A 26819-nucleotide genomic window follows, 5' to 3' on the forward strand; every position below is an offset into this window, starting at 1 on the left:
CTGGCCTGGGCAAATAGCAGCTCTGAGAGAAACGGGCCAGAGGGCCAAGCCTCAAAGCCTTGAACCATTCGGACTCTTGCCAACACTCTCTCCATCCAGCACAAATGAAAAGGCAGTTTGAGATGCCTGCGTTCTTTTGGCACAAGAGTGATGTCAATCCAGAGAATTTGACCTGGCTGGTTGTTCTTGACTGGAGCCCAGCCCTTTTCTCACTCAGTTTGGGGCCAGAACTCACTGCTGTGCCAGTATGTGAAGGTGCCGACCCTGCCTACCCCACATACATAGCCTGCTTCTTCTTTCCAGCTTTACCAGCTGGTTTCCATTGGCTTCTGGCCTGCCTTGTCTGACAGCTGCCTGAACATTGGGACTTAAAAATTAGTTCTAAATGCCTGAGTCCAGCCACCACATTCCAACCTATTTCTAGGACAACATCTTCTTTCTTTGGCTCCCTGAGAAACTACTCTTCTTTTTCTGTTTCTAAACTGTTTCCATTCCTAGTTCAGGCTGAGGTCTCCTCACCTGGAAGTGTAAAACTTAGGGGTTACCGTTCCTGCTCATAGCCAAGGAGAAGATGCTGTTTTCACTAAATTCCTCTAGTCAAAGAAGAGGTAAGACTTGATATGATATTAAAGAAACACAATAAAAATTGTATGCATACTAACATTACGAACATTTAAAAAATCTTCTTTGTTTTTATTCCAATCATGAAGGTAACACAAGCCTGTTGCAAAAACTTTAGAAAATACGGTAAAAATAATTTATACTTTAATAAATTATTTTCATTTTTATCTATTCTTGTGCTCATATGTTTATTGCTGTTATTGGTTAAATATATTATTCATGCATTTGGGACAAAATTTCAAAAGTAAAATCTCACTGTTTCCCTGCCACCCATTTCCTCTCCCTGAAGCGAACTGTTCATCACAGTATCCTCTTTTTCTTTAGTGAAAACTTTTATATTTAAAATTACCAACTGGACTCAGTTTAGATAACCCCAGTTTTGTTGGCAACTTCCAAAGCATCGTAATCAGGAGCCAGTTGAACATACGCTTCTTCTCTCCATCAGGCCCTATCAGGGTGCTCACCTTGGCCACGTCAATGTCATAGAGCTTCTTCACAGCCTGTCTGATCTGGTGCTTGTTGGCCTTGATATCCACAATGAACACCAGTATGTTGTTGTCTTCTGTTTTCTTCATGGCTGACTTGGTGGTGAGGGGGAACTTGGTGATGCCATAGTGGTCAAGTTTGTTTCTCCTAGGGGCACTCTTTTAAGGACATTTGGGCTGCCTTCTGAGCCACAGTGTTTTGGGCAGTTGGAAGGTGAGTGATGTCCGTATCTTTTTTCGTGGCTGTGGATGCCTTTCAGCACTGTGTTCTTGGCCTTCAAAGCCTTTGCTTTGGCTCAGCTTTGGGAGGGGCAGGGGCTTCCTTCTTCGCTTTCAGCACCGTCTTTGTGAAAAGTCACAGTATTCTCTTATAATCCTTTTCATTTCTGTAAAATCTGTAGAAATGTCCTACTTCAATAAACCTTTCTCTGCTTCAAACTCTGATGTTTCAGTTTATTTGGCCTCACTGTGCATCGGGCACATGAACTTTGGTAACAATTTCTTTTCTGATTTTAATACTTTAATTTTTCTTGCTTTGTATCTTAGTCAATCTAGCTAAATATTTGTCAATTTTTTTTTAAGAAAAAGCTCTTGGTTTTATTGATTTTCTCTATTGTTTTTCCATTCTATATTGTATCTGTCTCCATTCTGTTCTTTATTACTCCCTTCCTACTGCTAGCTATTGTTTTAGTTTGCTCCTTTTTCAAGCTCCTTAAGGTGTAAAGTTACTTTATTGATTTACTTTGCCACTCTCTCTATTATGTCAATGAAAAATCAAATAACAATCAAGCTAAGAAGAAAGAAAAGAGAATATTATTCAAGACAAACTGAGGATTATAACCCGGGAAACAGATTCTCAGAAACTCTGAGAACTGCTCCATTGATCAGGAGTTAGAGATACAGTTTTATACGTTTTTGAGATAAAGAATTAATGTACCATATTGAAAGGTTAGCATTGTGCACACAGTTCATCAGTTTTTTTGTTTTTTGTTTTTAGTCAGTTATGCACGTACAGAACAAGCCCTTGGTCAATGTGACCCTTTGTATGAGATGAAAAAGAAATATTAATCATAGAATTACAATGCTGGCATCTGAAGAAAGGGACCAGCTTTTTCTCAAAGTTTGATTTCATCCTCCTGCTTTGAGAAGGTCTGGGTAATGTATAATGTAGATGCACAGTGCACATTGGGAAAGGCCTACCATAAAGGGGTCATGTCATTTTTTTTTTTCCTTTCTGTCTTAGTTTGATTGTCCAGCCATAGAAAATTTAAGATTTTTCCTCACCAACTATATATGTAGATATTATTATTTACTATTTTATTTAAAAATTATCGTACACTAACACAACGTTGTAAAGCAACTATATTCCAATAAAAATTAATTAAAAAATAAAAATTATTATACAGTATAACTGATTCTTTACAGTATTGTTCTATGAATATTAGCAAATATACAGATGTGCATAACCAATATCACAATCAGAATACAGAACAACTACTTGTTCTGTTAATTACTAAGAGATAAGTGGTAGAATCTCCGACTATAACTGTGACTTGTGTATTTATTTCTTTCAGAATTGTTGCCAGTAGTACAAAGAATTTTTTTCTTGAATCATTTGAGTGGGATATAAAGTTACTCTTTTTCATTTTGTAATTAATCAATATTTTATGATAGATATTTCAAAACTATGTAAATATTCTATTTTCATCAAACTTTAAATTTATTCATTGATTTTTTTATCAACATAAATTCATGATTTCATATTTTATCCAATGAGTTATAGTCTGTTAATATCATTATTTATTTTGGGACCGCCCTGGTGGCACAGTGGTTAAGACTCCACGCTCCCAATGCAAGGGGCCCGGGTTCCATCCCTGGTCAGGGAAATAGATCCCACATGCATACCACAACTAAGAGTTCGCATGCCACACTAAAGAGCCTGAGTGCCGCAACTAAGGAGACCACCTGCTGCAACTAAGACCCAGCGCAACCAAAATAAATAAATGAATAAATATTTTAAAAAATATATCATTATTTATTTTGCAACTCAAGCTATACCCAATTTGGCCACTGGAGCCTCTTCAAGCTGGCTCTTGTCCTTTTGATATGTCCCTGTCATTCTTTGAGCACTTCCTTGTTTCTTGTACAAGATGCTCCAGACTCATCTTGTATTTTTCCTTGCCTGTAACTAACCCTGTAATTAGCCATTTCTCCAACAACTGAAAAATATTACTTAGAACCAAGATCTTAACACTAAGTATATTCATTGTCCTTGAGGTGTCACTGCTCCAGGCCCGTTTGGTAGACACACTCAATTACATTTATATTCATTCTTACTTCCATCTATCTATTGAAAACCATGAGTTCAGACTGATACCTCCAATTTCAATATCCCCAACATCACAAGTTTCAGTCTACTTTTCTCCCTTCACATGTTTTTAACTCTAATGATGGTAAGAAAATCCAGGCCACTATTATCATAATATTGTTACTTATTTTTTATCAATGTACCAGTTTGTAACCAATCTCTTATTGCTGCACCCTTCTCTCTCCTGTGTAGATGCCCACCTTATCCCATTTGACTCCAACACCTTGAACCAGGTTGCCCTAGATGGATGCATTTTTCACCCAGTTTTGACTCTGACTCCCAGTACCAGGCTAGTACCATCACAGCCCCCTGCATGGACACTCTCCTCAACATTCTTTGGCTTTGAAAACCTGCTTTGAGCTGCCCCTCCTCAAGGATACCCTTGTCACCTGATGTGCAGAAGAGTTAATATAGAAGGCCTGAGACTGCTATTGCTAGAAGGGATTGTGTACAAGTTTGGTCCTTGGCTGGCACCTGGTACCTTGGATTTCAAGAGTGTTCCCACCTTCCCCATACTGATAAGAATGGTTCACTGTGCCCAAACTTTTTGTATAAATAATGTGGTTTATCCTGAACAACTTGCTTTCCTTGTGGGAATCTGGAATTTTTGTACATACAGGCATGGAGTACCTTTGTGACCAACTTTTGATAAAAACCTTGGGTTCTGAATCTTATGAGCTTCCTGATAGATAACATTTCACACATGTTGTCACTGTTTGTTGCTGGAGGAACTAAGCATGTTCCCTGTGATTCCACTGAGAGAGAACTCTTAGAAGTTTGTGCCTGGTTTCCTTTGAACTTTGCCCCATATACCTTTCTCTTTGCTGATTTTGGTTTGCATCATTTTGCTGTAATAAATCATAGCCATGAGTATGACTGTGTGCTAAGTCCTGCTAGTTAATTATTGAACTTGGGGGTGGTCTTGGGACCTCTGACACACCTGGCTTGGGCTCTGAAACTCCACACTGGGCTGCTTCTCTATAAGGACACCCTCCCCACTCTGCTTGGGTTTTAAACCCCTATGCTGACCGAGTCTCCTCATTCTGTCCAGGCTCTGACACCCTACACTAGCCCACCCCATTTCAGGGACAATGTCCTCACACTACCTGTTTCCAGTTTTTAGCTATCGTGACTAAAACTGCTGTGAATATTTGTGTATAAGTCTTTTTCTGGACATGGACATGCATTTTAAACTATACTTAAGAGTGACACTGCTGGGTCATAAAATAGGTGTTTGTTTAGCTTTATAAGAAACTGCCAAAACTTTTTCCAAAGTGGTTGTACAATTTAATACTCCCACCAGTGATATATGATTACCAATTATTCTGTAAAAACTATATAATGAAGAAAAAAGTCTTTTATAGTTACCCATCTATTTTTGGCACTCTTCATTCCTCTGTAGGTCTGCATTTCCTTCTGCCATAATTTTCCTTCAACATTTCTTGTATTTTAAGTCTGCTGATGACAAATCTCTCAGTTTTTGTTTAACTGAAATATCCTTCTTTCACCTTTGTATTTGAAGCTATTTCTGCTGGATTTAAAATTCTCAGTCCACAGCTTTAATTTTATTTTCTTTAAGCACTTTAAGGAAGTTGTTCCATTTTCTTCTTATTTGCATTATTTTTCTATAAGAAGTTTGCATTCATTCTTTTTCTGTTCCCCTGAATGAAATGTGTTTTTTCTCCAAAACCCCTCTGGCTGTTCCAAAGATTTTCTGTTCATCTCTGGCTGTCAGTATCATCATGACAGGTCTAAGTGTGTTTTTCTTTATATTTATCCTGCTTGGGGTTCAATTAACTTTTTGATCTTCGGGCTTATTGTTTTCAACAAATCTGTAAAAAAAAATTGAGCATTATTTTAAAAAGTACTTCAAATATCCTAATTTTTCTCTTCTTTCTTTCTGAAGTTCTAATTAGACATACAATATGTTGGACTCTGCCTTTTTCTCTCTGTGCTACAATTTGGAAGATTTATTTTGCCCTGTCTTTAAGTTCACTGGCCTTTTTTTTGTAGTGTCTAACTTGATGTTAAACCCATCTAGTTAATTTTTCACTTCAGGTATCGTATGTTTTAGTTCCAGAATTTCTGTTTTGTTCTGCTTTACAGGTTACATTTCTTTAGTGGTATTTCTTGTTTGTCCCCTTATTACGTTCATGGTTTCCTTTAAATCCTTAAACATATTCATAATAGCTTAAAAAAAAAATCATTCTTGGGTCTCTATTGACTGATTTTTCTTCTGATTATAGGTCACCTTTTCCTGAATCTTTGAGTGCCTAGTAATTTTAGATTGCATGCTGAACATTGTGGATCCCATGCTATAAAACTTCTTGATTTTATTTTCTTTTTAAAAAAAATTAAGCTGTGGCACAGCAAAGGAAATCATCAACAGAATGAAAATGCAACCTACTGAATGGGAGAAGATATTTGCAAATCATGTATCTGATACGGAGTTAATATCCTAAATATATAAAGAACTCACACAACTCAACAACAACAAAAACAAACAATTCAATTGAAAAATGTGCAGAAGATCTTAATAGACATTTTTCCAAAGAAGACATACAGATGGCCAACAGGCACATGAAAAGATGCTCAACATCACTAATTATCAGAGAAATGTAAATCAAAACCACAAAGAGAATGACTATTATCAGAGAATGACTACTATCAAAAAGACAAGAGGGCTTCCCTGGTGGCGCAGTGGTTGAGAGTCCGCCTGCTGATGCACGGGACGCGGGTTCATGCCTCAGTCCGGGAAGATCCCACATGCTGCACAGCGGCTGGGCCCGTAAGCCATGGCCACTGAGCCTGCGCGTCCGGAGCCTGTGCTCCGCAATGGGAGAGGCCACAACAGTGAGAGGCCCGTGTACCACAAAAAAAAAAAAAAAAAAAAAAAAAGACAAGAAATAATAAGTATCAGAGAGGATGTGGAGAAAAGGGAGCCCTGTTGGTGGGGATGTAAATTGGTGCAGCTGCTATGGAAAACAGTACGGAAGTTCCTCAAAAAATTAAAAAGAGAACTGACATGAGATTCAACTATTCCACTTCTGGGTATTTATCTAAAGAATACAAAAACACTAATTTAAAAAGATAAATACACCCCTGTGTTCATTGTGGCATTATTTACAATAGCCAAGATATGTAAACAACCTAAGTGTCTATGATTGGATGAATGGTTAAAGATATACAGATTACAGTGCAATACTATACAGCCATAAAAAGAATGAAATCTTGCCACTTGCGACAACATGGATGGACCTTAAGGGTACTATGCTGAGTGAAATAACTCAGGGGGAGAAAGACAGATACCATATGATTTTACTTATGTGCGGAATCTAAAAAACAAATGAACAAAAAAAACAAACTCATAGATACAGAGAAAATATTGGTGGTTACCAGAGAGGAAGGGAAGTGTGGAGAGGATGAGATGGGTGAAGGGGATCAACTGTGTGGTAATGGATGGTAACTAGATGGTAACTAGTGGTGATCACTTTGCAGTGTATACAAATATCAATTTATAATGTTGTACACCTAAAATTTATATAATGTTATATATCAATTTTACCTCAATGAAAATAATTGAATTTTGTTCTGTAGACGGTTAATTTACTTGTGCATCAAATCAATCCTTTGAATCTTGTTTTTAATCTGTATTAGTGTATGTCTAAAGCAGCCTTTTCTCGGTTAGATTAGCCCTAATACTAAGGCTTTGCCTTTCTGGTGTCTTTTCTGAATGCCAAACTTGGTCACGAGCTTTTTTCACTCTGGTTTAGTGGAACTTTAATGTCTTCCAGTCCCATGTAAGCTCTGGAATCTCCACACAGCTCACAGCTTTCCAGTATCCATTATTTCGCGAGCATTTTTCTTTGCTCCACCTCATGTGGTCTTACGCTGGCTTGTGCAGGTTTTCAACCAAAAACCCAAGGAGATTCTTATGCAGCTATCTGGAGCTTCTTCTTTGTTTGTCTCTGGTGTCCTGCCCTGCAAATTCCAGCCTTAATGGTAGCCTTGAACTCCCATCCTGTTCTCTTTGGCCTAGTAATACCACTGTGCCCTCTTTGGGCTACCCCTTCTTGTGCTGTGGTTCAGAAAGTGCCTCTAGGCAGAAGACCATGTAATCATGAGACTCATTTGTTTCTCTTCTCTCAAGGATCATAGTCCTTGACTGACTATTGTTCAGCATGTAAAAACAGTTGTTTCAGATACTTACCTAGTTTTCTAGTTCTTTGCAGAGGGAAGGCTGGTCTGGTACCAATTACTTTGTCATGGCTAGATAGGGAAATCTCAAATTGGCTTTAGGTTTTGCATTATATTTTAAGAGGCTTTTCCAGTGGTTTCTCTTGGGGAGGGTGAATAGTGACTTGGAAGGAAGTATTGGGTATTCTGGGTGTTGGTACTGTTCTGTCTCTTGACTTGGAGATGCCCCTCTTGAGTCTGTGAATATTCAGCAAGCTGCAAACTTAAATTATGTCCATATTTCTTTATGGAAAATATATTTTAATGTCTTCCTTATTCCAATATTAATTTTAGATCCTTAAAAAAGCTTTTCAACTTTTATTAGATAAATATTTGCTATGCTTGCACAAAGGCTAGACCTCCAGGGCCGTCAAGTCAAGACTGAAAGCAGAAAAGCACTGTGTTTGCTCTAGAGATTAGGAGGGGGGAGAAAAAGTGAGGTGCTGACAATAAGAGGGAAGAACAAAAATGTCTAGAAAAATTTATTAACTGTCTCTCTGTTTCTCTTCAAACAATTCAATAATCTCTACATTATTCATTATTGTTTTGTGGAGTAGATTTTCCTTTGGGTGTGTGATGGGTGCTAAATTCTGTTTTAAATTTGCACAGGGATAAAATCAGAGGCTTTCTTATAGGTTATACTAAGAAAGGTCTTTCTGCTCAAGATAATAAAAATGTTTTTTCTATTTATCTTTCTATACTTTCATAGTTCTTATTATTAAATTTAAAGCTTTAATATCATCTGATAATTAATTTTGTATATAGTATATGATAGATATCTGATTTTAAAAATTGGTTAGACAATTATCCTAGTACCATTTATTAAATAATCTATCCTTTTTTCTTCTGGTTTAAAATGCCTCCTTTGAGTCATGTGGGACCCACCAGCATGCACTGAATTGATCTGGTTGTGCCTTATACACACACACACACACACACACACACACACACAGAGGCATAATGATTGATTTTTTAGAATGAGTTCCTCTAGGATAGCCCTTTTTTTCTCTAAATTAGTTTTTTCTTTAAATTTAACCTTCAGTTTTGAGTCACTTAGTTGTCTGTTGCATCAAATGATTCTTTGGTTTTACAGGTTGTCTCCCAGTGATGCCAGATGGGATCAGCACAGCCCCAGGTGCTAGTTGCTAATGCCTATAAAATAACCCCCACACACACAAAGGAGAATCATTTAAGAGTTCTTTGGACTTCATCTTCAAAAGTAGCCAAAGAATTCAAGCGACAGGTTATCCCAGAAAATCTTTTGCAGTTAGTGAAATTAGGCTATAACTAAGAACATTCAGAATATCACACACACAGTTTAGGTATTCTTGGTATAGTGGTGGGACAGCAGTGATTATAAAATGAAAGTAATTAACATGTATATGCTCTGTTGGGCGAGACTAAAGGGAAACAGGTTTTCAGCCTAGAAAAACATTTCTCAGTGGATTTCCTATGAAGTCAATGTGTCTTGGGTTTAACTTTGAAACAAATTAAAAATTTTTTAAATTGAAAAAAAAATGCCTCCTTTATCATATACTAATCCCTATGATTATGTGGGTCTACTTGATCTCATTTGTTTACCTACATTTTTCCTGACCCAGTACACCCCTGTTTTAATTACTTTATAATATTTTTTTATATCTCCTGATACAGGTCTACCCCTCTCAGCCTTCTTTTTTCATTTGTGCATTTAACTGTCTAGTGATCATATGCATTTGGAGAGCTTTCATGTATCTCAAAGGCATTCACTGTACAAAAACATATTGAGAAAGGCACCATGCTGAATCACCAAAGGGGCTTATAGTCTGGTTGCAGATAATAAGTAGACAATTAGGGGACTTCCCTGGTGGTCCAGTGGTTAAGACTCCACGCTTCCAATGCAGGGGGCATAGGTACAATCCTTAGTCAGGGAACTAAGATCCCACACGCCATGTGGTGTGCCCCTCCCCCCCAACAAAGTAAACAATTAAATATAATTAGGTAATTACTAAAATAGAGTCAATCCAGGGGAGGAAGTGCCTGTCATGATTGGTAGGTACCTTTAGGACAACTCTTCTAAGATAAGCAGTAATTGATCATAGAGAAACACTGCGGGGAAGACATTTAAGGCAGAGGGACAACTATTGCAAAGGCACAGTAGCACAAATGAGTATGGTGTGTTCAGGGTACGATATGTGGTCCGGAATGGTTTCTTTTATTCATTTATTTGTTTATTCATGTTAGATTCAGAGTCAGCTTGACCATTTGAGCTTGTGTCAGACCATGAAGGGCTTCAAGATTGTCTCTCAGAGACCACTCTAGTGGTAATATGGAAAATTGCTTAGAGGTGAGTGAGAAGAGAGGTCATGAGATCTGAATGAGGAAGGTAAGGAAGAGGAGATGGAGATCTGACTAGACCCAGTGTTTGGATGTGGTGTGAAAGACAAGAGGAATTCATTCATTCATCATTCATTCAACAAGTTGAATTTAATGAATGTTAAATGAGAGTTCTTAGGTTTCTGGCTCAAGCATAAGGGGAACTGATGGTGCCATCTCCCAAGACTGTGAATACAGGAAGTGTTTAAAGTTTGGAAGGATAAAGTTGATTTCAGATTTGTATATTCTGAGTTTGAGGTGCTTGTGGTACACCCTGGTATAAATGTCTAATAAGTGTTATGTGTATAGTTCTGGTGTTTGAAATAAAAATTTGTTATCTATGTATGTATAAGTGGTTATTGAAGTCATGGCCAAGATTGCCTAGAAAAAGTTTGTAGACTGAGAAGAGAGTGGATATCTAGGGGAGATGTCAGCTTTTAAGGGAAAGGAAAAAAGAAGTTTCCTCCAAAAGAGTTTACTAAGTGGTCAGAGAATTGTCATGGAAACCATGAAGGAGGGAGCAGTTAATGTATTAAGCAATGGAGAGAGGTAGCAAATGACTAAAAACTGAATCCAATGAAAAGAAGCTCACTGGTGACTATAAGGAGAGGAGTTTCAGGTAAGAAAAGATGATAGAAGTCAGGAAGCAAGGAAGTATAGATAGACAGTATCCAGAACAAAATTCAGCATCCTTCCCTCCAGTGTGACTCCTCTTCCTGTTATCTTAGGCACAAATATTCCACTCAGCCTCCTAAACCAGAAATTCCTTGAACACCTAATCCCTTCACTCTCACTTAATATCCTTGTCTAATTAGGGCATTACTCCCCTAGATTCAACTTCCTTAGTTAACATTTCTAATATTCCAGAAGGATAAATCCCAAATATCATGATTATCTATGGATGGTGTTATTAGAGATGATTTTTATATTTTTCTGTTTGTTTTTTCAGTTTTTTTTCTGGAATAACTAGTATGTATTTACTCATGTAATTAAATAAAAGTTTTAAAATAATTTTTCTCACATTATCTCATATCTGACATCATCTTTGTTTCCAGTCCACTACCCTGGGTCTAGCTGGGATTATTACAATAACTTCTTAGCTTCTCTTTCTGCTGCTAGTGTGGCACTCCTCTAATTCTGTCACTGGGCAGTAAGGATAAGCTTTGTAAAATACAAATCTTAATACATCTCTCTCCAGTTAAAAAAGTTCTTCAATGGTTTCAGATATCTTTCAGGATTAAGTTCAAACTTCTAGCACTTTGTGATAATGCCCTTGTCTTATCTCACCTTTTTCCATTCTCCTATTCTTTGCTTAAAGCTCCTTTTCAAAGATAAGCAGTGGTTAAGAATCCGCCTGCCAACGCAGGGGACACAGGTTCCATCCCTGGTCTGGGAAGATCCCACGTGCCGCAGAGCAACTAAGTCCCTGCACCACAACTACTGAGCCTGCACTCTGGAGCCCACGAGCCACAACTACTGAGGCTGTGTGCCACAACTACTGAAGCCCACACACCTACAGCCCGTGCTCTGCAACAAGAGAAGCCACTGCAATGAGAAGCCCATGCACTGCAACGATGAGTAGCATGCAGCAACGAAGACCCCATGAAGCCAAAAATAAATAAATAAATAAATAATAATAATAATAAAACAAAGCTGTTCACAAAAGCTGTTTTCTCCTCCTTTCCTTTGTTAATTCCCTCTCATCCTTTAAATCTGTTTAATAATCATTCTCCTTAGGAGACCTTCACTGCAGCTCCATTCTAATTTAGACACTCCTCTCTTCTGCTATTGCAATCTATACACCTCTCAGTGTCATCACACTGTATTAATGAACTTGTTCATCTTTTCCTAATTTGTTGGCTATTTAATTTTTCTTCTATGAATTTATTATTCATATCTTGTCCACTTTTCTGTTGAGTTGTGCTTTTCTTATTGATTTGTAGTAATTCTTATTTACGTGACAAATATTTTTTCTCAGTCTGTTCCTAGAGATTATTTTTTGGTGCTTAAAAGTTTTTTTTTAGTAAAATATATCAAGGGTTTAAGTTAATAGTTTTGCATCTTGCTCAAGAAGACCTCTCTTCCAAAGATATAAATTTACTTGCTTATGTATTCCTTCTAATATTTTTGTTTTGTTTTTTATAGTTATCTCTTGGAATTTGTTTCTGAATAAGCATCATCCACATTATTAGTCTCTGGGTATTTTTTTTTTTTTTTGGCTACATTGGGTCTTCGTTGCTGCATGCGGGCTTTCTCTAGTTGCAGTGAGCGGGGGCTACTCTTCATTGTGGTGCATGGGCTTGTCATTGCAGTGGCTTCTTTTGTTGCGGAGCACAGGCTCTAGGCGTGTGGGCTTTAGTAGTTGTGGCACATGGGCTCAGTAGTTGTGGCTCACAGGCTTAGCTGCTCCGTGGCATGTGGGATCTTCCCAGACCAGGGCTTGAACCCATGTCCCCTGCCTTGGCAGGCAGACTCTTAACCACTGCGCCACCAGGGAAGCCCCTCTTCGTCATTTTTTATGGTTGAAAATCTATTCAACATATTTATTGAATGCCCTCTTAGGTGTTGGCACTGTCATCTCCTGGGGGATACAATGGTGGACAAGGCCCCTTACCTTAATGGAGCTTACATTCTAGAGGTGGAGGCAGACAATAAACAAGTAAACAAATAATCCAAATAATTATTGCTTTTAATAACGACCATGAAGGAATTAAATGGGAAGCTACCTCTTAGAGTGGTCACTGAAGGTGTTAATATAAGTAGGCAGAGGATGTGTACATAAAACAGTTCCACTGAATGGTTCTCCCATCATTTACCTAACCATTCTTTGGTGTTGGGTTTTTAGATTGCTTCCCCATTTACTATTATACTAAGAAATAATCCCGTTAGGAATAACTCCCTCTGCATGTTTATTCCCACAGAATAGCTTCTTAGAAATTTAATTACTGGATAGGAACAATCAGTATTTTTATACACATTACCAAGTTACTTTCAAGAGGGAATTCCAATACATTCACCAGTGAGTAAGCTGAATACCGCTCTGAGAGGTAGGATGGAAAAAGTAACCGCCAAAAAAGGTACGTTTGGGATCTGAGAAAGGAAAAGATAAATATGCTGACCTGGATTTACAAATGAGGGGTGGCAGGGCGATGACGTGGGAAAGCATTGGCTTGGGAACAAGAAAACTGGATTCTAAACCGATTTCTGCCACCCTGTGACCTTCACAGATTACGGGCTCCTTGAGCCTTAGTTTCCTGAAACTCGGTGGGTTCGGCTCAGGCTTTATGTTTTCCAACATCTTCAGAGCAAGCATTGTCTAGCCCCTCCAGATTCGAGACAGATTCTCGAATTGGTAGAGAAGGGAGTCAGCTGAATCAGCATCCACCACGAAACTCCAACTAATCATTCCCGGGCACTTCCGGTCGCCAGGACAAAGGCATTACAGTCTCTGAGATCGCACTTCCGGATAATTAGAGCTGCGCTTTGGATGCCTGCGTCTCTGAGTCACACCCGCGGACTCCGGTACCGTGACTGCGCATGCTCCGCGCAGTCATGAAGCGGGGCGGGGCAGCAAGTGGGGCGGAAGGGGACCCTGGCTAGTCTCGCGGTTACTGGGCGGGCGCGAGCGCGCTATCCTCGGGGGCGGTGCGGGGCGGAGCCTAGTCCGAGTAGGCGCTGCGGGGCCCGGTTTAGTGTTACTGTGCTTGCGGGCCTGAGGTCGTTTCAGGTGAGGTCGTCGTCCCGGAAGTGGCTGTGGCTGTGGCCCCTGGGTGTTGTAAAGAGCCTGCCGCGTAGTTGTTGTTAAGGGGCCGCGGCATCACCCCGCTTCCTCCACCTTCCCTGCAGCAGCCATGACGAAAGGCAGAGTTGTCGAAAGGTCGCAGACGGGGGCACTCCATGCGACCCCTCCGGGGGACAAGGCAGCGGGGCCGCGGGGTCCCTCGGCGCCAGGCAGCGGAAACCACCTGAAGGGTGAGCTCTTCTGGGAGCCAGAGCTGGGGCTGGCCCAGGGGCGGGAGTGTGCCGGGAGGGGCTTCGGAGGAGAAAGGACCCCAGCGGGTTCAGGGGATTTGCGGGTGGAAAGGGGGCCTGTTGGCATCTAGTGGCGGGAGCAGAGTCGGGGACCTAGGCTACGGCCTACCACAAGGCCGGACACCTAGTGGGTTCGTAAATGCTTTTTTAGTTGAGTTCAATTAGAAGAAGGAATGACACTGGCTGGTTGACGCTCAGGGAGATTGTAAGATTGATAATATTGAAGTTAGGCAGAACTGGAAGGAACATTAGCATTTGTTGATTTATTTTTACAGATGAGAAAACTGAGGTCCAGAGTGGATATATAACTTGCACAAAGTCAGAAAGCCAGATTAGTGAAGTATTGGCTAAAAGCAAGGATTTAACTACATCCAGGTGCCGCTTCGAGGTAGCAAGAACACTTGGGTTTGCGTCCCTGCTCTACCACTTACGACTTTGGACTTGTTATCCTTCAAAAGCTCAGTATCTGAACTGTACAGTGGGGATGGTGATAATATTAATAATAGTAATATCTATTTAAGATTGATGCGTGGATTAAACAAAATAATTCACATAAAGGATTTAGTGTAATGTTTGGCTTATGTGAAGTGAAGGCTGAATAAATGTTAGCAATTACTATTATAGCTAAGATCTCTTATTCTCAAGCTTTTTTTCCACTACGCCATCCTGGCATTTCTCAAGGCCTCAAATATTATTTTAAGAAAAAAGTGTACCCAGAAACTAAATACTTTGATTTCATCTGGGCGTAGAGTTTTCATTGCTTTTCAGCAGTTGAAGTGATTTAAGCTCCTAAATGCTTTCAAAGCCCATAAACTTGGAGAAATCCTAACAAATGCCCATTAAGTTGTCTGCATCTTACTCACACTGATGTGTTCCACCACCAGTGATGGGTAAAGAGAGGGTCTTTTAAGAGTGTCTAGCGACATTGTAACTATAGTCATCAGTAAAGTATTATACACTTTAAAAATATATTTATATATGGATATAATATGTTTAACATTCAGCTGAAATTTTTTTTTTTTTTTTTTTTGGCCATGCAGTGTGGCTCTTAGTTCCCTGACCAGGGATTGAACCCGGGTCCTGGTAGTGAAAGTGCCGAGTCCTTAACCACCGTACCGCCAGGGAATTCCCATCAGCTGAAATTTTTTGAATCAAATTTAAAACATGAAAAATTTAGAAAACGTCTTGCAGAAAATGGTATTTTATTTTCAAATAATTTAAAATGTCTCCAGTCTAATTTGGGTTTTTCAGCTTTATATATTTGGATATTTTTACACCTTATAGACAATAGAGCCAAATAACTTCAAAAACCAGAAATGGAGTGTTGTCAAAGTATAAATCCACTGTAAATGATAGTAACCTTGTTTTGATGATGCTGCAACTGAGAATGACAGTAATCTAAGGGCTTCCTGAAAAAGTATTTTCCAGATAGGAAAATACTTAGGAAGTATTTTCCATGGTGTCCAGATAGAACATCCCTAAAGATTGTCATTCGGTTTGGGATAGCAGTCAATTATTTTATTATTATTATTATTATTTTTTTAACCTTAAGCTGTTCAGAAAATAAGACCTTGAAACTGCCAAAGTGCTTTTACAATTGTTTCTTGTATTTTAACATTTGAACAACACATTCAACAAAGTTATTTTTGTGATGCTGTCAAATGACTTCTGTGGTCTACAGATCTATAGGAAGACAGAGGGAAGAGATGTGAAGGCACGCCTTCATAGAGAAGTAGGGTTTGGGTTAGTAGAGAGAACAGAAAAGGATTCTGGGTGGGGGAAACATTAGGCTTGAAGGTTAGTTAGTGTGAACCTTTTGTGTGTGTCTATAAAGAGATAAACTTGTCAGTAGTAGAGGATTTCTTTTTTTAATTTTTATTTATTCAGAAAAGGAAAGGTTTTAGAGAAAAAAATTTTTATTAACTCTTGAGAAATACATGGTAATAGAGTGTTTCTATAAATTCCATGTATTTGTATTTTTAAATAAATTTGTATTTTTATTAACTGATACATCTACATAATTTTGACAAATAGTTGTCATTGTGTGTATGCTTGAAATATTTTACACCTCACATTGCAGTGTTTGGTACATTTAGTGGATTCCTTGCCTTGACTCTAGTCCGATGTCTGAGTCTTACTGAGGACCGCTGTGATGATTTGAGCAAGGCAATAACACTGAAAGTCTAATTCTTGCATGATTAGAAAGGGTGAGAGACAAGAGGTATTACTACTTGAGAGGCTCTTGACCTACTCTGTGTGCAAGGGTACCTGGACCAGGTGTTTTATTTTCTTTTGTTGTTTGCCCTGGCTGATCTTTTTACTCGCAAATCATAGAAGTTCCCCATTTTGATTTAAGAGAACTCCTAGGACCACGTTTTCCAATATATAGGTCATACCTTTGTGAGCGGTGTGAAATGAATTTGATGGGTAATCATGAGCCATTTAAAAAAATGGAAGAGAAAATAGCAGAGTTCTTTGCATGTAGTAGGGGGTAAGTATTCTTTGAATTTTATTTTTCAATTATATAGATTTTGTGTGTATCAGATCATGATATAAAATACACTGCTTATTGTGGAAAGCAGCCAAAAATGTTTGGGAAACACTGTCTTGAAGTTGGTTTTACAGCTCTTAGGAGGCAGTATTGTTCAAAATTGGATAATATATCCCTCTCAGATGCCTGTTCTAGGTTCTGCCTTGCTAATGTGGTTCAACAAATATCCTTTGAGCATCTGCTATGAGCTAGGTACTGGCTTAGAGGAAGAAGAAGAAAGCTCTGATTACTGATAACTGGGAACTAAGACTAAAATTGGCATTTGGACATCAACCAAGGTATTAGTATGATGTGTTGATGTCAGTCTCAACCCAGATATTATATATCAGGATTCTTTTGCTTGTAATCAGTAGAAAACACAATCGAAAGCTTTGCTAAAAGGAAGTTTATTGGTTCATATAACCAGAAAGTTGAGAGATTAAGTGGGATTCACTGGCTTCAGTCTGGGACCAGTGGCTCAGTGATATCATCAGGATCAGATTTCTTTCATATCTTGTTTTGCTTACCTGATATTAGCTTTACCTTAAGGTTGATTCCTCTTGAAGGTCCAGGTAAGCTAAATGCTTCCTTGATAATTTTGAGAATCTTTTTCTAAGTATTAGCAATACAAATCTATATATTAACTCTGATTAGATTGCCTCAGATCAAAAGCTTATCCCTGAACCTATCACTGTTGTCAGAGGGTAAGAATTACCTAATTGGCTCAGACTGATTCATGTTCAACACCTAAAAAAAGGGAGTAGAAATGAGGCTAAGTCAGTTTTCCCATAGACGTGGATTTCTGTGATGGGTCACTCATGATTTTTCTTTACTTGTGCTCAGCCATCTTGGTATAGGAATGAAGAAAGTAAGCTTGAAACACTGATTTTGGGTTAGATTAGCTATAAGGAAAGAGTGAGGATTCTAATCAGAGGTGCTGCTGCATACACCATGGAGTCCAGGCTGGGCATAGAAGGAAGAGAAGTGAGGAGCCCAACAGAGGGAGAAAATGGAGGTGTTAAGCTCATGAAAGAATAAAGATGATCAAGGAATGGCAAGTTGGAATTTAAAATATCCAAGATAGGGCAGTCTCAGGTGGTGTAAGAACTTAGTGTACCACTGGAAGTGGGTGGCTAAAGTTGAATAGAAATGAAAGTATAAGAACTTTGAGGCTGGGTGAATCATCTAAATAGATGTATCTTTTAGGATTATGAAAAGTTTGCTTGAAGCTTGGCTTAGTCTTCGCTGAATAGGGGAAGTGCCTGAAAGTGGTTGATGATAGTGAGGCTGTGTGGGTTGAATGGTAGCAGAGATGCAGGGCATAAATATCAGAGAATGAGCTTTTATACAAGATAGGTAGTGCTCTTTCTTCTGCTGCCTGCAAACATGCTTTCTCTCTGTGTGTTTTTTTAATGGTTAATTCTTTATATTTTATAAAAAAGTTATTTTAACTGTTTAAATTTATACTTGATGATACTACCATTTTTGATTATTAATACATAATTTAAAAAATTTTAAGCTCTTGAAATAAAATTTACTTGCAAAAATGTTACAATAGATTCTTGTAACCATAAAAAACTTGTTAGAGGGAATTCCCTGGTGGTCCAGTGGTTAAAAATCTGCCTTACAGTGCAAGGGATGTGGGTTCAATCCCTGGTTGGGGAACTAAGATCCCACGTGCCGTGGGGCAACTAAGCCCGTGTGCTGCAACTACTGAGCCCGGGCACCCTGGAGCCTGCGCAGTGCAACTACTGAGCCCATGTGCTCTGGAGCCCGCACGCTACAACTAGAGAGAAGCCCACTTGCTGCAACTAGAGAAGCTCGCGCACCACACAAGATCCCACGTGCTGCAACAAAGAGCCTGTGTGCCACAACTAAGACCCCATGCAGCCAAATAAATTTTTTAAAAAAAGAACTCTGAAATCCTTGTTAGAGTTCCTGTAAACTGTGTCCTCAGGGGAGATGGGTCTTTTGCTTCCTCCTACCTATTAGAATGGTAGGATTCTGTAGGTCTAGAACTAGTGGACTAGATGACCAGTAAGAGTGATTCCTAAAATCTTGTAGATATAAAGATTTTGCTTTTCAAAAGGTATTGATATGAAAGTTATAAGAAATAGAGAGCTACTACAGGAGCATTAAGGTTAAGTTTTGATTTTTCAGGGTAGATATATGCATATTAGAAGTTAGAGAAGAGTTGCTTGTTAGTGGGAAGGATTAGAGATATTCAGTGAATGGAGATGAGATAATTCTGAGAGCAAGATCTGCAAGGAAGTGTGTTGGCATTTGATGCAAAGATAAGGGGAAAGAGGGTAGTGGAGATAATTTCATGAACAGATCTTGAGGTAGAGATTGGGAAGCTCTCTAAAGTATGGAGACAGCCTCATTGGTTGAGAATAGGGGGAAGTAGAATTAAAGGCTTGAAGACTTGAAATAGCCCTTTTGGAGGGTACTGTAAAAGGATTATAGTTTGCCAGTGATAACCTTAATTGACGATAGAAAAGCAGGAAGCATATGAACTTGTAAGCCAGGAGAGCACAATGATCTTTCTCTAGCTGTACCTTTGGCCTGGGAGGAGGTTGGAAAACAGATAATGGGATAATTGAGAATGGGAATTAGTATGATGGAAGATTTGGAGGTTAATGAATGTATAAAGCACTGTTGTGGGTGGCTCTAAATGCTAAATAACTTGTGTCTAATGCAGCCAGAAGGAGGATGCACATTATAAATGTGTATGTTACACATTCAGATGTTGAATCATTAAAGCAAGGTTTATAACCTTTCTTTTTTTTTTGGCTGCACCTTGGACTTGCGGGATCTTAGTTCCCTGACCAGGGATCGAACCTGGGCCCCCAGCATTGGAAGTGTGGAGTCCTAACCACTGGACAGCCAGGGAATTCCCAAGTTTATAACTTTTATCTCTGTTCAGAACTAAATGAATTACGTGCTAGCCTCTAGATTTATTAGAACTATATTAAAAAAGAATTGTGGAATCATAATAGGGAACATTCCCTATTTCCAAGTTTGTGTGAAAGAATGGAGAGCTTCAAAATTGACTCACTTAGTTTTATTGCATTATTAGCTGTTTTCTTGTGTTTACATTATGCTGAGTACAATGCTTGAAAAAGTTTTCCTTTCAGAGAATGAAAAAAATAGGTATCGAGTTAAACTTGGAGGTTAATTTTGTTCAACAAATGTCTATATATTTCATCATCCAACTGTAAGGCAACAAGTAGCAATCAGAGAGATGTGTACTCAAGGAAGGTTTAGGGTGGTGTTCTGTAGTCCAGTTAAGTCCACACCTTTCTCTCCTCAGACTCCTTACTTAGGACTTGTGAATTAATGATGGGAAGAAAAATATTGTAGTTAAATTTTAGAGTTGCCATGCAAAATGTCTTGTTTAATTTTTAATTTAAGAGGACTGTTACCTACTGAAGTCTTTATTTAAATTTTTTTTTATTGGAGTATTATTGCCTTACAATGTTGTGTTAGTTTCTGCTGTACAATGAAGTGAATCAGCTATATGTATACATATATCCCTTCCCTCTTGGACCCCCCCACTTCCCACCCATCTAGGTTATCACAGAGCACCTTGCTGAGCTCCCTGTGCTTTATAGCAGGTTCCCACTAGCTATCTATTTTACAGATGGTAGTGTATTTATGTCAGACCTAATCTCCCAGTTCATCCCACCCTCCCCTTCCCTGCCTGTGTCCACACGTCTGTTCTCTATGTCTGCATTTCTATTCCCGTCCTGCAAATAGGTTCATCTGTACCGTTTTTCTAGATTCCACATATATGCGTTAATATACGATATTTGTTTTTCTCTTTCTGACTTACTTCACTCTGTATGACAGACTCTAGGTCCATCCACATCTCTACAAAGACCCAATTTCATTTCTTTTTATGGCTGAGTAATATTCCATTATATATATGTACCACATCTTCTTTATCCATTCATCTGTTGATGGACATTTAGGTTGTTTCCATGTCCTGGCTATTGTAAATAGTGCTGCAGTGAACATTGGGGTGCATGTAACTTCTTGAATTATGGTTTTCTCAGGGTATATGCCCGGTAATGGGATTGCTGGGTCATATGGTAGTTCTATTTTTAGTTTTTTAAGGAACCTCCGTACCGTTTTCCATAGTGGCTGTATCAATTTACATTCCCACTAACAGTGTAGGAGGGTTCCCTTTTCTCCACACCTCTCCAGCATTTATTGTTTGTAGATTTTTTGATGATAGCCATTCTGACTGGTGTGAGGCGATAACCTCATTGTAGGTTTGATTTCTCTAATAATTAGTGATGTTGAGCACCTTTTCATGTTGCCTCTTGGCCATCTGTATGTCTTTGGTGAAATGTGTATTTAGGTCTTCTGCCCATTTTTGGATTGGGTGGTTTGTTTTTTTGATATTGAGCTGCATGAGCTGTTTGTATATTTTGGGATTAATCCTTTGTTGATTCATTTGCAAATATTTTCTCCTATTCTGAGGGTTGTCTTTTCATCTTGCTTATGGTTTCCTTTGCTGTGCAAACGCTTTTAACTTTAATTAGGTCCCACTTGCTTATTTTTGCTTTTATTTTCACTACTCTAGGAGGTGGGTCATAGAAGATCTTGCTGTGAGTGGTTTTCCTCTAAGAGTTTTATAATGTACAGTCCTACATTTAGGTCTTTAACCCATTTTGAGTTTACTTTTGTGTATGGTGTTAGGTAATGTTCTAATTTCATTCTTTTACATGTAGTTGTCCAGTTTTCCCCGCACCACTTATTGAAGAGGCTGCCTTTTCTCCATTTTATATGGTTGCCTCCTTTATCAAAGATAAGGTGATCAGATGTGCGTGGATTTATCTCTGGGCTTTCTATCCTGTTCCATTGATCTACATTTCTGTTTTTTTGTGCCAGTACCATACTTTCTTGATTACTGAAGCTTTGTAGTAGAGTCTGAAGTTGAGGAGCCTGATTCTTCCAACTCCATTTTTCTTTCTCAAGATTGCGTTGGCTATTTGGGGTCTTTTGTGTTTCCATACAAATTGTAAAATTTTTTGTTCTAATTCAGTGAAAAATGCCTTTGATAGGGATTGCATTGAACCTATAGCCTGCTTTGGGTAGTATATTCATTTTCAAAGTATTGATTCTAACAATCCAGGAGCATGGTATATCTCTCCATCTGTTTGTGTCATCTTTGATTTTTTTCATCAGTGTTTTATAGTTTTCTGAGTACAGGTCTTTTGCTTCCTTAGGTAGGTTTATTCCTAGGTATTTTATTGTTTTTGTTGCAGTGGTGAATGGAATTGTTTCCTTAATTTCTCATTCTGATCTTTCGTTGTTAGTGTATAGGAGTGCCAGAGACTTCTGTGTGTTAATTTTGTATCCTGCAACCTTACCAAATTAATTGATTAGTTCTAGTAGTTTTCTGGTGGCATCTTTAGGATTCTCTATGTATACTACCATGTCATCTGCAAACAGTGATGGTTTTACTTCTTCTTTTCCAACTTGTATTCCTTTTATTTCTTTTTCCTCCTCTGATTGTTCTAGCTAGGACTCCCAATACTATGTTGAGTAATAGTGGTGAGAGTGGACATCCTTGTCTTGTTCCTGATCTTAGAGGAAATACTTTCAGTTTTTCACCATTGAGAATGATGTTTGCTGTGGGTTTGTTGTATATGGCCTTTATTATGTTGAGGTAGGTTCCCTGTATGCCCACTTTCTGGAGAGTTTTTATCATAAATGGGTGTTGAATTTTGTCAGAAGTTTTTTCTGCATCTATTGAGATGATCATATGGTTTTTATTCTTTAATTTGTTAATATGGTATATCACATTGATTTGCATATATTGAAGAATCTTTGCATCCCTGGGATAAATCCCACTTAATCATGGTGTATGATCTTTTTAACGTGTTGTTGGATTCTGTTTGCTAGTATTTTGTTGAGCATTTTTGCGTCTATTTTCATCAGTTATATTGGCCTGTACTTTTCTTTTTTTGTGGTATCTTTGCCTGCTTTTGGTACCAGGGTGATGGTGGCCTTGTTGAATGAGTTTGGGAATGTTCCTTCCTCTGCAATTTTTTGCAAGAGTTTGAGAAGGATAGGTGTTGGCTCTTCTCTAAATGTTTGATAGAATTCGCCTGTGAAGTCATGTGGTCCTGGACTTCTGTTTGTTGGAAGATTTGTAATTACAGTTTCAATTTCATTACTTGTGATAGGTCTGTTTATATTTTCTAATTCTTCCTGGTTCAGTCTTGGAAAGTTGTACCTTTCCAAGAATTTGTCCATTTCTTCCAGGTTGTCCATTTTATTGGCATAGAGTTGCTTGTAGTTGTCTCTTATGATCCTTTGTATTTCTGCGGTGTCAGTTGTAATTTCTCCTTTTTCATTTCTAATTTTTTAAATTTTTATTTTTTAAAAAATTATTTATTTATTTATGTCAGGTCTTAGTTGTGGCATACAGGATCTTTGTTGCAGCATGCAGGATCTTTTGTTGCAGCGTGCGGGCTCTTCGTTGTGGCGCATGGGCTTCTCTAGGTGCGGCACATGGGCTTCTCTCTTTTTGCAGCACGTGGGGTCTCTAGTTGTGGTGTGCGGACTCAGTAGTTTCAGCACGTGGGCTTAGTTGCCCCGCAGCATGTGGGATCTTAGTTCCCTGACGAGGGATCGAACCCTGCATTGGAAGGCAGATTCTTAACAACTGCACCACCAGGGAAGTCCCTCATTTCAATTTTATTGAGTCCCCTCTCTTTTTTCTTGGTAAGTCTGGCTAAAGGTTTATCAATTTTGTTTACCTTCTCAAAGAACTAACTTAGTTTTATTCATCATTGCTAATGTTTTCTTCATTTCTATTTCATTTATTTCTGCTCTGATCTTTATGATTTCTTTCCTTCTACTAACTTTGGGTTTTCTTTGTTCTTTTTCTAGTTGCTGTAGGTGTGAGGTTAGATTGTTTGAGATTTTTCTTGTTTCTTGAGGTGAGATTGAATTGCTATAAACTTCCCTCTTAGAACTGCTTTTGCTGCATCCCATAGGTTTGGGTTGTTATGTTTTTGTTGTCATTCATTTCTGTGTGTTTTTTAATTTCCTCTTTGCTTTCTTCAGTGATCTCTTGGTTATTTAGCAGCGCACTGTTTAGCCTCCATGTATTTGTGTTTTTTACAGTTTTTTCCCTGTAATTGATTTCTAATCTCATAGCGTTGTAGTCAGAAAAGATGTTTGATACGATTTCAATTTTCTTCAATTTTCCGAGGCTTGATTTGTGACCCAAGATGTGATCTATCCTGGAGAATGTTCCATGTGCACTTGAGAAGAAAGTGTTTTCAACTGCTTTCAGGTGGAATATCCTATAAATATCAATTAAATCTATCTGGTCTGTTGTGTCATTTAAAGCTTGTGTTTCCTTATTTATTTTCTGTCTGGATGATCTGTCCATTGGTGTAAGTGAGGTGTTAAAGTCCCCCACTATTATTGTGTTACTGTCGATTCCCCCTTTTATGGCTGTTAGCATTTGCCTTGTGTATTGAGGTGCTCCTATGTTGGGTGCATAAATATTTATAATTGTTATATCTTCTTCTTGGATTGATCCCTTGATCATTATGTAGTGTCCTTTCTTATCCCTTGTAACAGTCTTTATTTTAAAATCTATTTTATCTGATATGAGTGATGCTACTCCGGCTTTCTTTTGATTTCAGTTTGCATGGAATATCTTTTTCCATTCCCTCACTTTCAGTCTGTATGTTTCCCTAGGTCTGAAGTGGGTCTCTTGTAGACAGCATATATATGGGCCTTGTTTTTGTATCCATTCAGCTAGTCTGTGTCTTTTGGTTGGAGCATTTAATCCATTTACATTCAAGGTAGTTACCAATATGTATGTTCCTGTTACAATTTTATAACTGTTTTGGGTTTGTTTCTGTGGATCTTTTTCTTTCCTTGTGTTTCCGCCTAGAGAAGTTCCTTTAGCATTTGTTGTAGAGATGGTTTGGTGGTGCTGAATTCTCTTAACGTTTACTTGTCTGTGAAGCTTTTGATTTCTCCGTTAAATCTGAATGAGATCCTTGCTGGGTACAGTAATCTTAGTTGTAGGTTTTCCCCTTTCAACATTTTAAATATATCCTGCCTCTTCCTTCTGGCCTGCAGAGTTTCTGCTGAAAAATCTGCTGATAACCTTATGGGGATTCCCTTGTATGTTATTTGTTGGTTTTCCCTTGCTGCTTTTAATATTTTTTCTTTGAATTTAATTTTTGTCAATTTGATTAATATGTGTCTTGGTGTGTTTCTCCTAGGGTTTATCCTGTATGGGACTCTCTGCATTTCCTGGACTTGGGTGGCTATTTCCTTTCCCATGTTAGGGAAGTTTTCAACTATGATCTCTTCCAATATTTTCTCATACCCTTTCTCTTTTTCTTCATCTTCTGGGACCCCTGTAATGCCAGTGTTTGTGCATTTAATGTTGTCCCAGAGGTCTCTGAGACTATCCTCAATTCTTTTCATTCTTTTTTCTTTATTCTGTTCTTCAGCAATTATTTCCACCAGTCTATCTTCCAGGTCACTTATCTGTTCTTCTGCCTCAGTTATTCTGGTATTGATTCTTTCTAGTGTATTTTTCATTTAGTTACTGTGTTGTTCATCACTGCTTGTTTATTGTTTAGTTCTTCTAGGTCTTTGTTAAACATTTCTTGTATTTTCTCCGTCCGTGCCTCCATTCTATTTCCGAGATTTTGGATCATCTTTACTATCATTACTCTGAATTCTTTTTCAGGTAGGTTTCATGTTTCCTCTTCATTTATTTGGTCTTGTAGGTTTTTGCCTCGTTCCTTCGTTTGTAACATATTTTTTTGTCGTCTCATTATTTTTGATGGTTGGGGCTGTGTTCCTGTCTTACTGGTTGTTTGACCTGAGATTTCCAGCACTGGAGTTTGCAGGCAGCTGGGTAGAGCTGGCTCTTGGTGTGGGGATGAGGACCTCTGCGAGACCTCACTCTGATTAATATTCCTGGGGTCTGAGGTTCTCTGTTAGGCCAGTGGTTTGGACTCGGTGCTCCCACCACAAGAGCTCAGGCCTAACCCCCAGCCTGTGAACCAAGATCCTGCAAGCCACCTGGGGTGTGGCCAAAAAAAAAGAACAAAGGAGCAGAACAATAACAAAGAATAAAAAAGAAATAAAGTTAGAAAGATAAGAAATATAGTAGATAAAATACAAATAAAAATGAAATAGCAACACAGTAAAACAGAACCATAATAGCAAAAAGAAAAAAAGAAAAAGAATAAAAGCAGGAAAAGGCCTTGGCTGTGGGGGAGGGGCAGACTTAGGCTGGGGGAGGGGCAGACTTAGGCAGGGGCAGGGCCTAGGCTCAGGACTGGAAAAGCCCTGGGGGGTGGGGGGCGGGGGTTAGGCTCAGCACAGCTGGAGGGGGCCTCACAGTGGAGGCTCAGGCCTGGGGCCCCGGCAGGCTTGCTGGGACCCAAGTGGGCAGGGGCAGTACTGGCCAAGTTCCCTCTGATCCTCTGAGGTTCCCTCCCTGTCCCCACTGATCCCCTTCCTGTGGGTAGGGGATCACAGTGTGCCCTCCGTGTGCCCCTCCTCAGTGCCCACCTCCCGAGCGTGGGAACCCCTCCCCTCCCCCCCCCAGCCACCCCTCGGGGCACTGGTCCCATCTCGCCTCTACTTTTCCTCTCCCCCTCCCTCTCACACCCCCAGGACCCACGCAGATGGAGGGGGCCTCGGAGGGTGGAGGATCAGCCCTGGGACCTCATCAGGCTCCCTGGGGCCTGAGTGGGTGGGGGAAACGCTGGCCACGTTCCCTTCCAATCCTCTGATCCCCTGATGGTCTCTCCCCATCGCCATTGATCCTCTCCCTGTGAGTGGGCCCCTACAGGCGTGGGAACCCTTCCTCTCCCCCAGGCGCCCCTCAGGGGTGCCAGTCCCTCCTGCCTCCACTTCTCCTCCCCCCTCGCTCCCCCCCATGTCCTACCTGGTCGCTCGCAGGTTCCTCCTGTTCCCTTAGGTGTCCAAAGTCCCCCACCATCACCCGGTAGGTGCCCTAGTTGTGAGGAGATGCAAACTCAGTGTTCTCCTACTCCACCATCTTGACTCCGACCACTTCCATATGATTTTTAAGATAACACTAAGATTACCTTGTTGGAGAATGCAAACATATTCTCCCATTCTTGGAGTCACAGACAGAGCCACCCAAAACATTTGAGGTTCA

General features: G+C 39.2%; 1 protein-coding gene and 1 pseudogene across 1 annotated transcript in view; one reads left to right on the forward strand and one right to left on the reverse strand.

The window, feature by feature from the left end:
* Positions 1-984: 984 nt before the first annotated feature.
* Positions 985-4516, reverse strand: LOC115839438 (large ribosomal subunit protein uL23 pseudogene; annotated as a pseudogene).
* Positions 4517-13658: 9142 nt separating this feature from the next.
* Positions 13659-26819, forward strand: part of TMEM41B (transmembrane protein 41B) — a 30637-nt gene continuing 17476 nt past the window's right edge. The window contains exons 1-2 of the mRNA XM_060303526.1: positions 13659-13792; positions 13912-14037. Of these exons, the coding sequence (XP_060159509.1) occupies positions 13917-14037 (121 nt within the window). The 5' untranslated portion in view covers positions 13659-13792; positions 13912-13916. The remainder of the gene's footprint in view (positions 13793-13911; positions 14038-26819) is intronic.

This window comes from Globicephala melas, chromosome 8 (genome assembly GCF_963455315.2).
Source record: "Globicephala melas chromosome 8, mGloMel1.2, whole genome shotgun sequence".
Classification (NCBI taxonomy): domain Eukaryota; kingdom Metazoa; phylum Chordata; class Mammalia; order Artiodactyla; family Delphinidae; genus Globicephala; species Globicephala melas.